At 41.0% G+C, this 12617-nt stretch overlaps 1 protein-coding gene across 3 annotated transcripts; it reads right to left on the reverse strand.

Annotated features, from left to right (window-relative positions):
- Nucleotides 1-647: 647 nt before the first annotated feature.
- Nucleotides 648-12294, reverse strand: tefa (TEF transcription factor, PAR bZIP family member a). Of its 3 annotated transcripts, none has more exons than XM_071462754.1 (6): nt 12072-12294; nt 5737-6135; nt 4745-4965; nt 3626-3837; nt 1963-2988; nt 648-1911 (listed from the first exon to the last, which is right to left on the reverse strand). In XM_071462754.1, the coding sequence occupies exons 1-5, from the start codon at nt 12145-12147 to the stop codon at nt 2967-2969; spliced, it is 930 nt and encodes a 309-aa protein (XP_071318855.1). In that variant the 5' UTR covers nt 12148-12294; the 3' UTR covers nt 648-1911; nt 1963-2966. The 3 variants fall into 3 exon arrangements, with proteins under 3 accessions (XP_071318855.1, XP_071318854.1, XP_071318856.1); XM_071462753.1 differs by lacking the exon at nt 12072-12294 and adding an exon at nt 7282-7623; XM_071462755.1 differs by lacking the exons at nt 648-1911; nt 1963-2988 and having other exon boundaries at nt 3476-3837.
- Between the last annotated feature and the right edge of the window lie 323 nt (nt 12295-12617).

The raw sequence follows: 12617 nt of genomic DNA on the forward strand, positions 1-12617 counted from the left end.
ATGAGCAAAGATGAAGTGTCTGTGTACTAAACACTTTTATTTCTATTACGACACATGATCGTCTAAACTCCTGATAGGCTAACTGAAAGGTAAATGTGAACCAGTGCCAGTTTAAGGAGCAGTTTCACTGTCAAACTTCTCTCCTCAACACCTCCTTCAACTTCCCCCACCAGATGGCAGTGTTTCACAGCTTTGGGATACAGCTTTTGCTCACACTCGCAGTAATCAACTGAAAACCAAACCATTACTGATTTTGCATTTTAAGTTTAGTATAATTAGTTGTCTGTTCAGATTGTGGCAAACTTAATTAATATTATGGCTTAAAATGATGTTGAGGCAATGACATAAATATGTAATGTAAAGACAGCATCTGTGAGCTATAATGTTTTGCACGTTACACCCACTGATGGTATGTTTTATTGATTTATTTTTGGGGTTAGTCTGTCTTGAGGCAGTTGGACTTGTCATATTAGGTTTTAAAATATGAAAGTGGGTCATTTTAGTTTCTTTTGGTTACTTTATCCTTTGCTTTTAAAAGAGAAATCACTATCTGATATCTGTATTCATCTGTTGGCTAAGTGGACTAAGGTCTTACAAATGAGCAGCTCTGTCAGGATCTAAAGAAGCATAAGATTTCAACACATAGACACTTTCTCAACAAGGCTTTATTTATACATACGGTATATACAAGACAAAAGGTAGCCACACTCAAATGCCGAGAAGTTTCTTTACAAAGAAATACAAAGACGGAACCAGGAGGATTAAAAACAACCCCTCGAAGTTAACAAATTGACCTGTTCCAGGTAGAAGGCAGATGCAACCTCTGTTATGGCAGAGAGCATTTAAAAAATATTTAAAAAGTCAGGAAGTACATTTTCATTCATGTCAAAATGTTTTTAAAATTACACGGACTGTATTATGCAGAATGTGACTTTCTTGACTGAAATCAATGAAGGTGGGAGTAAATTTATTTCCACAAAAAATCCCTGCGGATAAATGTGGCAATCGTGACTTTTAATTTTACTCCACAGAGAAGACTGCACTTCATTGTAACAAAAAAAAGGTGAGAACAGATAACGCTGTATTTACTGCTGGGTGTAATGTTAAAAAAAAAAAAAGAACCTATATTAGTTTAGATTTAAATTAATATTTCACACACACGGACCCACGCCCCCCCCCCCCCAAAAAAAAAGATCATAACATTGAACTTATCTCGGTAAAAAAAGTTGCAATGTCTATAGTGGAAGCACAGCAGAATAGAACATCTTTCCCTTTTGTCAGAATTGGGACAGTAAAATAATCCTGGATAACAGCTTTTATGTTTGGATGTGTTGTTCAACAGTACAACCCCCTGTAAACTGGCAGACTGCACACTGCATTGAAATGGCTTTAGGCATAGAAGACATTTTGATATCTCTGGGTTCTTCATTTTGTGAAAAATAAAGATGCCCCACTACAGTCTGTATTTATTGAGACTTCTTGTTCGGTCAAAAAAATAAAAAAATCAGCTGGATAGAAACGCTGCCAGCTTCCATGTCAGAGAATTTCTGAAGAAGTTCAGATGCAAATGAATAAAAAAGTTGAGCGATAAGTCTGATAAATGAGTTCACCAACACTTCCTAAAAACTTGACATATTATACAATCTAAATGCAAATACATTCCAGCCAAGGTTTCGAACATTTTATTGTTTAGGTTGTTTAAGTCAATTAAATTGTAAATTTACTATAAATACAATCTTGATGACCTAAATTAGGCCCGTGTTGCAGACAACATCAAAGCTCAACGAGTTAACCTTTCACCACCACCAGTCTTTAATAAAGCACTTATTAAAGAGCGGCATTCGCATCAAACACAAAAACCCGACACTGTGCCATATGGAGGCAAATGACAGGTCTTCAGGGGATGATAACCTTTCAGAAAATTTACAATTTAATTGCTTTATATCAAACCCAAAACAAAACAAAACAAAAAAAAATAAAGACTGCTTGTTCAAAAACTTGACTGGTACTGTATCTTAGGTCTCATGTTATATGAGACTGAATACATTTGTAAAATGTTGGTGAGAAAAAAAAAACTAGAGTATAATTTTAGAATACAACTATTTACAGTACATGCATCAGTGGATTCTACAAGCGTTTATGACGTAAATGGACGAGTCAACATGAGGACCTACAGAGAGCCATGCTGGCGTCTTAGTAACAAACAGCACGAGAGCGACACACACTGAAACAGGGAGAACGGAGTGTTTATGTACAGCTCTGTACTGCTGGTAAGGAGAACTTTTATATGAAGAGAAGTGAACATGGCTACATTTTTTTTGCCACGTCACTGTAATCCCCTGAAGAAGCTTAAGCTACTGTAAATGTCACAGTCAGAAGTTTTTGTGAGGAAAAGAAAAAACCCAGTTCTCTACATACCTGTGAGGTACAAATCTTAATTTGAAAATAAAAATGGACAGGCAGGTTTCAGAAGCCATGAAAATGTGGAAAGAACTGAAAGCAACCTGCAAACCTGTCTATCTCTACAATTCCACAAAACTGACTAAAAATCTAGTCTAAACTATTGTAATTGTTGCCTAAATATCAACCATCTAAAATATTAAAATAAAACCCACAGTTCATCACAAAATGATCTCTTTCGGCCAAAGGCATACAAAACATGATAAAAGTACACGTCATAAAAGAAGCGTACTGAAGAAGCACTTGAATATCCTCTCACACTCATCTCACTCACGTGGATGGCAAAAAGAAGTCATTAAAAAAGAAAAATGAAAAGAAGATATCAGGTTTTAACATGCTATTGCGTCTCCATGGCAACAACAGCCACGATCTCCCGTGTCCCCCTCCTCCTCTTCGTCCTCTTCTTCATCTGATCGATTCTAGTGTTCTCACATACCAACCCCCCCCCCCCAATGGTTTTGATTTATTGATTCATTGGAAAGATAAATGAATAAATCAACTGTTGTCTATTGGTCTTCCGGCACCGCACTTGAAAGAGAAGAGAAAAAGGAATGAATGACAAGGGAAGGAGGAGGGAGAGGTCAACATTAAGCATCAGGAACATGATCTACAAGATCACAGGGTTCAGTTTGTGATACCTGATTAATTATGTATTAGACCACGGTAGGTAGATCAGTGAATCATGAGCCTTGGCAGTGTGTGGTGAATTAAGAAAACTCATACTGTAAAGTAGAATATTTGACATGAAGGCTTCACTGTGTGGCTATTAGTTAATTAATCTAAATAACTGCTCTCTAGGCTGCCTACCTGTCTCACTTTTTGATGTCATTGATACCCTTTACTGGTGCAAGAAGCAGGAGTTCACTTAACCTGCATTCAACTCGCATGTTAACCCATCATATGAGACAGTAATTCACAGAGACTGCTGTACCTCTGTACGCACTCCTGCTCAACTCTTTTTCTCTTTTTCAAAGGCTGTGTATATCACCAGACTCTGGTAAGAGGGGGGGGGGGGGTCAATGTCAGGTTGGATGAAACTTATTTGGATCAACCACCGATGCAGATTTAACCCACATCACTGTCGACCCTCTCAGTGACTGAAACTGTACTGTTTGCTACATGGATGTCCATTTACAGGTTCGTATGCTTTGTTTTGGTCCCTTACATAGGTCCAAATTTGGCTTCGTAGCGACCAACAACGTTCTTGTAGCGGCCGCACTCCTTTCGTAACTCTGCAACCTCCGTCCGCAGCACTGAATTCTCACGCTCCAGGAAAGCTGCTCGGACAGTGATCTGGTTCTCCTTTAACCTGCGGGCGTCACGTGAGCGTTTGGCAGCCACGTTGTTCTTCTTCCTCCTCTGCCAGTACTTCTCATCCTGGAGAGATGTAGAGGAAAAAAAAACCCAGCAGAGATCCATTGAGCCAAAGATACAAAATCAGACCTTTTAATCGACGCATTAGCGACATTAGCCCTAATCTGACCTCAGCCGAGTTTGCAATATGGCTGTCAGCCAAGCTCCTTTGTGCATGTAAACAAAACCACTGTTGTCTGCAGAGTGGAAAGGAAGGAAGGCATCAGTTTTAAGATTATCAGATTGCTGAGTCACTGTGAGTCGCCAGAACAGATTCACTGTGACATTGCCTTGTTTGAAAGTGGCTGATGAAACTACGACCCAATACATAGTTTCATTCCATTTCTTTAACCATGATTTTATGATGGCATCAAATTTTCCAGACTTTTTTCAGCCTGCTTTGAGGTTGTCACTCTATTTAAAAGCATATTACCTGTACCATTGCCTAATACAGTTACAAAAGTTACAGTATTAAGTAAATGTATGAGCCGGCTACACATGGGAATTTTTTACAAAATACTATAAAATGTTACTTTCAACATGGTCTAACATTGTAAGAAGTGGGGCACATTTTTCTTTTATTGTATCACTTGTCAGCTAAACTGGAAGTCAACGTTGCTTAACATGTGCACAGGCCAACATGGATTAATAACTGAAGACAGTTTTTCTAAAACACTGCTTTACACTTCAAAGAAGTTAGGCTTATTTTCCTGTGAAGCTGGAAAAAGGCATCAGTAAATGTAAATGCATCATTTCAAAAACTTGAGTGCACAGCCCTACATGTTTAAGCCCTGCTTTATGCATACGTTTGCCTTTTTATTGTGGTGTTTTCCATAAAACAAACTATGCACACAGTGAAACAAACTGTGGCGCTGTGAGTGCAAAAGTAGTTTTTTGTGTTTAAGAGGCTCCCCTTCCTCTCCCAGCGTACCTTCTGTTCTTCAGGCACAAACACCTTCTTGGCCTTTTTGATCATAGGTTGTGGCTTGAGCTCGTCATCAGTGAACTTGTGTTTACGTGGGTCAAACAGTTCGCCCCCAGGGACACTTGACAGGACTAGGTCTGTGGGATCTGGCTCGTAGTTGATATCAACCTCGATCTCATCAGGATCGACGGGCTCGGGGGTCACTCTGTCCTTTTCAGTGGTTATCTCTGAGCAGACAGAAGAGGAACATGGGAGCTGAAATGTTAGACAGCTGCAGAACAAACTGAAGGTCAGCGACACAATAAGCATGATAGCATCAATTAGTCAGTTCTCGTCTGTGTAATCGGTAAATCAAGAGGTCATGCTGGTTTACAGGTGCCCTGCACCAAAGCTAGTATTGTTTTCTATAAACTACGCTGTGTATGCAGGGTGGATGAGTCTTTTGACCACATGTACAGTCTGCTGATAATACTGTGGTAAACTCTCCTAGCTTTGCTATGCAGGGGCAGCAGCAGCATCTATTTCTGCTGTCCCATCAACCTTTGCCCACCCATGGCTTGTTTCAGGATTAAGTGACATACTGGCGTCACACCAGTATCACAGTATGTATCATCTTTGCTGGATATCAGAGCCAAATAAATACATATGACTGTAATAGAGACACTCCCTGCAAAGACTTGCTAACTGCTAACCGACATTCAGTGAAAATGTTGTTGTGTGCAAACATGAACAACAACCAGGCTAGAAAAGTTAATAGTGGATAGAAGCAGCACAATTAAATCTTCTAATCAGGTCAATTTATTTCTGAATGTAGGTCAGTATGACAAAGCAAACTGCCTCGTCTCTAGCCCTACCCCCCATTCCAAAACACTAGGTTTAAATTGTTCAGAGTCATCTCAACCCAAACAACTGGTTTTCTGTCATGTAAAATACATGATAAGCAAGAGTTTAGTGAAACCATGCAGCCCTCTAGTTTCTGGTACCCCTCCTCCACTCACCTGCAGTAACATCGCAGATGATGTCAGAATCACCCTTGGTGATGATCACCACTTCCTCCTCACATCTGTCCAACTCCTGAATGGGCAGCAGTGCCACTGTGGACACCCTTGCTGACTTGGTGACCTTTGTCTGTGCAGAGGGAGTCGCCTTAAGTTTCTCCGTCTTTGTTGCGTCGCCTTCCAGGCTGCTCTGTAGGGAGTCCTCGTCAGGCGAGGTGGGGATGCCATTTTCCATAAGGAACTCCTCCAGGTCCATGTACTCCAGGTGGAAATTCTCGCCATCATAAGGAATGGTTTTGTCCCAGATAGCAGGAGTCAGGGCGGCTGAAGGACCCATATCACTGCCTCCTCCCCCCAGGCTGACATTATCTCCCAGACTCAGCTTTTCCTTCTCGGTGTCTGAAACACAGAAGATACAAGAATGAGATTTCACGCCTATGGGTAGATGCATTTGCGATCAGATATAAACATAATGGTTTTATTTTCCAAACTGACCCCATTCCAGAAAAGTCCCTCGGGACACAAAGCCAAGCACTCTTTTCTTTCCCAGCAGTTCACAGTCTCCAGAAATGCTACATATGACAAATACAATTCTCTTCAGGGATCTACAACTGAATATCTCAATATTTCAACTAGCCGACATTTGCTGGTGTTCATCAGTCTGTCTGCATGTTAGTGTTACATTGCTGATCACTTGTGAGGAAGGAAATAGACATTTTGTGTAGTTGGGACTTTGGCACCCGTCTGTTAACCCATCTTGCCAATTTCCAATACCAATTTCTTACAATACCTTGCTAACCGATTTAATATGGGGGCCTTTCTTGCCCCCTGAAAACTTCATCATAGATGAACTGTGAGGTCTCTGCATTCAAATGCCTTTGTTCCTACTTTCTTCTAGTTTATTGTAATCATGACCGCAGTGCCTTTAACATCTGTAGCAACTGTATTTACACAAAGGTAACTACCCCCTGCGTGTGTCACACCTTTAGGTCTGGTAATGCAAATAGCCTTCCTTCCTCCCTTTTGTACCTTCCGTACCCGCAAACGCTCAACTGATACGTCATGGGATCCATGCACAATAACATACATCGTGAAAGCATCAGTGACGTGACTAAAATAACTATGGTGGCTAGCATGTAGCAACATTTACAACTTTTAGCACTTTTGCGCGTCACACACCTTCCGTCATATAACTTACAAATCTCTTATTAGCAAAATCATCATTGCAACTGAGGGCAAGTGTTTCTGTTTTTTGTTTGTTTGTTTGTTTCTTGAACGAGCACTCTATTTACAGTCCGGGGCGTGTCTAGAAAAGTCTGGATGGTGAGGTTGGTCTGGGGCTCAAGGGAAGAGAGGCCTATATAGTGCATGTAGCATATAGCGTCGATGTTCGCTGTGCTCCTTTAGATATCTCTGCGCATGTTTACACCTCACACTTAAGGGGAAACACTAGTCTTCGCCTTTTTTCAGCTGACCTCGTTTTTAATACGTCGGCTTCCGCAAACCGTCTCCGCTCTCTTCCCTCCGTCAATTTACTGCACTTACCGTCGTCCCCGTCCAGTATATTCGGCGGAGGCATTTCCATTATCTTCTTCAAAACCACCGGGAATGAACTCGGGGCCCCGGTGGTTGTTTCCAGTGTGATGAGAATCGGCTCTCCCGACATTTTCCCCGCTTGTTGTTGACGTTAACCACGTAGTAACCGACAAAAGAAACAAGCTCGGCGGCTTTCGTGTTTGCTCGACTACAGTAGCTATCCGGCCGTCCACAGGCTGTGTGCTAACGGCTAAAAAAATATCCACAAAATCCACGCGAAAATATAACAACGACCGTCGGTGCGTCCCGGGCTGCCCGCTGTGATGCCGCTTCCTCGGAAGATTTTGTAATCAAGAGATGCTGGTGTAGCGAACAGACCGTGCCTCCTGGTCAGAAACCCACCCCCACTGAGAGCCGATAGGCGGACTGGGCCTCAGCCTCGGGAATATTAATTAAACCGAGGACTGCGGTGGGCGGGGACTGTTGGGACGAGCCAATAGCAGTTGCATGCCGCATTATCTGAGATCTCATTGGTTGACCGAGTTATATATGTGTCACTGAATACATTAGAGAAAAACGTGTCAAGAGCAAAAATAACATTGACATAAGTTATATATCTATATCTATGCCACACTACCTGAAGTGAACCCAAGTTGTTCCTGCAGGGAACCGTCTCTTCTAATAAAGTTTATTGTTATAAGTATTGTTTTTTTTTGTTTTGTTTTTTACAGTTTTTCCATGTTATATGAACAGACCTATACATACGCTTTACAACTTTAAGTAAGTATTAGTTATCAATCAGTGCAGTCTATGTAGTGCTATCGCGCCAGCATTAAAATACAATTTTAATTTGCAACTTTTGCACGTTACTTTTCAGCTTCAAGCAAAAGTACCATCAAAGAAACATGGTACATACAGGACATAGTGTTCGCACAGCATGTCCTTATGTTTCTGCACCAGCACTGCTCCGCTCACATGCGAAAGCATGTGCAGCCGACTTCCTCACATATGTTTAGGTTCCGACCAATGGAGCGGCGCACATACACAAACGTGCAGGAAGGGCGTGGCTCCAGTGCCGAGTGTAATTGGCCCCTCCAGCTTTAAGTTGCAACACTTATAGGTGCATCGCTGCAACCAAGCATACGAAGACACGTCAAGGGCAAAGATCTGCATGTTAATGCCAGAGTCTCACACTTGTGAGTTGCCACAACAGCACACAACATGCAGTGCTGCATTCGTTTCACAGCAACCGCTTCGTTTGGGCATGATGGCTGATACCTGCCACATCACTGAGCAGCAGCTGCATCAGTAAAGCTTTTAGGGTTTTTCTTATCATAGAGCAATAAAATAATATTGTACAAACACAAAAATACAAAAAAAACATGAATGCTTAGTCCATAGTGCACTTATTAAATCCTACTCAGAAAAAATGTTTTATCTTTCATGTATTAAGGAAAAACAAGACAGAATATACTTGAAAACAAAGCAGGTACATGCAGTTGATACGCACACTTGACCTTCAACAAAACAGGATCCCAGTGCGAGTGCATCCTGTTTTCTTTGACAGATGAATGCATTCAAACAGAGGAAATACTCTCCACAATAATGCTCTCTCCAATGTGTGTATCTGTGCCACTGAATTGATTATTCAGTATGTTCCTGCACCAAAGTCGCTGCACTGATGAACGGCAGAAAGCAACTGTGTGCACCATCCAGTTGACAAGAGTTAGGATTTTAAGGTGGTGCTGCAGAGGTGGTGTTTTCCACACGTGTTGCTTGTATGTCACACAGAATCTGTTTTTGGCACAACATTACGAGGAGAGAAAAAAAACCTTCAAGGTCAGCTGCTGCAGTGAGTGCACAGGAGCTCAGTGAAGGTCGCTGGACTCATGCCGAACATCACCATCTAATTCACCTACCAACATTTCTCCAATAGACAATATTATCCTTATGTTTACCACAATGACACACAATGCATCAAAATGCCACAATTTCCCCCTGAGTGTAATAGCATCTTCCATTTTTTATGGACCTCAAGAAACTTTAATTTAACTACATATTATGACAGAATGCTAAACAACAATCACCATAAACCTTAATGTACAATATAGGCAGAAAGAATTCAACACAATTAATTCTATGCTGTGATCTACATGACAAAAACAGACCCTGTGTTTTTAGTAGGGCTGTGCAGAGACTAGAGAACAAGGCTAATAGAAAACCACTTGCTTCCCACCTTCACATCATGTGCTTGAGCTGTGAGTGGAGAAACACAGACATCCTCTCCTCTTCTAATTCAGATGGAAGACTTTTGTAAATCCTCAGAGATGAAAAGTTTAATTTTTAATTACATCAAGAAACTGGAATATTATTTAGAGTCAGGATATTGACATTATTAATCAATTTATTTATTTATTTTCATCAAAAACGAGTCCATACACATAACCTACGATTAAATATTTTTCTCCATACTTCTCTAGTTCTTTTCTGTGCCAGCAATAACACATTATACAGAGCTGTTGAAAACCTTCCACTTTGAGTTCTGGTCAAGCTATGCTGACATAGTCAAGGTATAGCACGTTTGACAAAGACGACAGGTGCAGGCATGGCTGGACACAGCAGCAGACACAGGCTGTTTTTGGCTCACGTGGCTGCATGGCAACCAGTTTAATGTGTTTCTCAGTTAAAAATAGCATTGTTGTCAAAGTGAATGAATGCTCTACATTCATAAATGTACAAACTAAGGGAAGTTTGCGTCATGCTCTGTTTTGTCCGCTTTATAGATTCCGTGTGGTGTGGCTCAGAGAGGTAATTACGTATTATCACACAGTGAATATAACCTAAACTCAGGAAGGAATAGCTACTGAGACCTGTGCCAGATCACAGGCTCCACATATACAACTAGAGTTAAGTGCTTTCCCATAGGTGTATCGCTTAACAACATAATCTAGAAATAAAGAAGCCGTGTCTATGAACCTTTCAAAGCGAATTCTTTTCTAGCGCCACATTGGAGATCCCGGAGAAGATTACACGCTGTGATAATCATGAAATCTGCTCGGTCCCAGTCACTTGTATTTGTGTCACATGCAGCCCGTGGGCTCAAATTATGGTCAATGGTACTTTGCACTGCAGCATATGATCATGGCCAGCAAACTACATAATAATAATAAAGGAGCAGTCACTGTCACTGTCATGGACCAAATAACTTCATCTCAAACGCCTCCCAACTACTCAAGTTTATGTGGATATTTTTGGACAGCTGTGATACCTAAAAATAATCAGATATCTACAGGCAGTTTTAAATATTTTGTAACAACACTACTTCACTATGAACTCATAAAGTACCTTATAATTATATTTACCTCATTATGATGAATAGTGGCAAATGGTGGTTAATGTGTCATTAATTATGCTTTGTAGGAGTCATCTATCTTTTCTGCAGAAGCTCCTATAACAAAACACAGACTGAGAGGTGATTAAGAAATCCAGTTACACAGGGCCAGCAGCAGCCTCAGCACAGCTCTCAGTGTAATGACATTACTTGACCAGATCTGATCTGATCTAAATCTGGTCCAGACAAGGCAAACAGAGCCACCTAGTGATTTAATCACGAATCTACAAAGCCCACCAGCTCCTCTCTCCATGTGACACACACACACACACACACACACACACACACACACACAAAAACATCAACACAGACTGGTTATTACCAGAATTAGTAGTTCTACCAGATAGTTTTTACCACTCAGTACTAAACAATCAAACAGAAGGAAAATAATAGAGCCATAATCTTTTTCCTTATCAGTGGATAGACTGTTTTCATGTAACTGACTAACAGATCCCAGGGACAGGATCTGTTTTGGGAAAAAGCCGTGTTTTTAAACTATCGCCCACTGAGTGTGTGTCTCTGATAAAGTTGCAAGGACCCAGTGGGTCTTAAAGGACACTCATAGCATTTGTTTAACAAAGATACCACAGGGAGGCCCCACTGGGAGTAAATGCTGGTTTGACAGAGCACATCCTGTCACAAACAATGCTCACTATGTAGGCTATGTGCATGGATATTCCTTTGACAGGTGTTATGAAATGACATTTGATCCCCACTGAGTATCAATGCAGAGACAATTAGGGGCTGACTATTACAGTTTATATACAATATTTCAGATGAGTTTGGGAACATTTCCTCCTGTGGGTACGATGGTGAGGCAGGTAGAGACATCTGATTCCTCTGATTCAGATACAGCAGCCAAAGAGAGATAATCAGAAAGTGTTACCTGTCAGTTACAACCATGAGAGATGATGTTTTTAATTAAACTGCATTACAATACGATGATCACCAGATTCACCAAACAGTATGTAGTCTTATTTCCTTGCTCCATTATAATGTTAGCGCGAAATTAATCCCAACCTAATTACAATTAAATATAGCTACTTTTATTTTTAAAGGACTGACTTAAACTGAACAACACAGCTGAAGAATCTGTCACTGCATTGTTTCTGCTACCTGTTGGATCTGTCCAACAAGTATGTACTCCATTATTTCTGAGGGGATCTGATATAATGAATCGTGTTAACCTTTGGATTCTAACCTAAGCCAGGAATCAGGTCTCCAGAGTCCAGCGACTGGCCCAACTTACCATCCAGATCAGCTGACAGGGATTACGCAACAAACACGCAGTTGGTGCAGAAATGTAAGAATCAGTTTCAACACATAAACTCGACATCAAAAACCAAACTCTCACGGTGCTGCATGTCATTTTAATAACAAACTCCTGTTTGATTTGGTAGTCACTCACCATCATCGTCAAAGTTCGGGAGAGTAAATGGATGCTCAAGAAGAGCCTTGAAAATCTCCGGGATCTCTGTAGTCATTTTTCTACCCTTTGCAATTAGGTCAGTAAAATGTCTCAGAGCTGATCAGCAGCAACACAAGAACGAAATGAAAAAAAAAAACGCAAAATCCTGGAGGCAGGTCGGTGCCTGACAGCTCACATTAAGTGCTTGGCACGCTGAAACAGTGTGGTCACACACTACAAAAGTTACTCAACGCAGTCAGCCCTCCCAGCTCCTCCTCCGTAGCCAATCAGCAGCGTGCTTTCTGCCAGTGATAACGGAAAGAGCGCCGATTGGCCAGCGTGTGTGTCCGTCACAGCGATCACAGCCAATCCCGAATCGTGGCTGAATTACCTAAGGTTAAAAAAAAAAAAAAGAAAGTTTTTACGCTAAATGTAGGAGTCAGTTATGTAATAAAAAAGAAAAAAAGAATACAAAATAATAAGTTGCACTAACCACCTGTAGTCTGTCTCCACGACCACAAACCGCAAGAGGTTTATGGTGAGTTT

Source organism: Trachinotus anak, unplaced genomic scaffold (assembly GCF_046630095.1).
Source record: "Trachinotus anak isolate AG129_WGS33_773 ecotype Australia unplaced genomic scaffold, CSIRO_AGI_Tana_v1 ptg000025l, whole genome shotgun sequence".
Classification (NCBI taxonomy): Eukaryota; Metazoa; Chordata; class Actinopteri; order Carangiformes; family Carangidae; genus Trachinotus; species Trachinotus anak.

Excerpts from the sequence above, each read along its gene's own strand:
- tefa (XM_071462753.1), bottom strand. The coding sequence starts at position 7,402 with ATGTCGGGAGAGCCGATTCTCATCACACTGGAAACAACCACCGGGGCC. Across the intron at positions 6,136-7,281 it reads TATACTGGACGGGGACGACG|ACACCGAGAAGGAAAAGCTG; the intron begins GTAAGTGCAGTA and ends TCTGTGTTTCAG. Across the intron at positions 3,838-4,744 it reads TTGTGCCTGAAGAACAGAAG|GATGAGAAGTACTGGCAGAG; the intron begins GTACGCTGGGAG and ends ACATCTCTCCAG.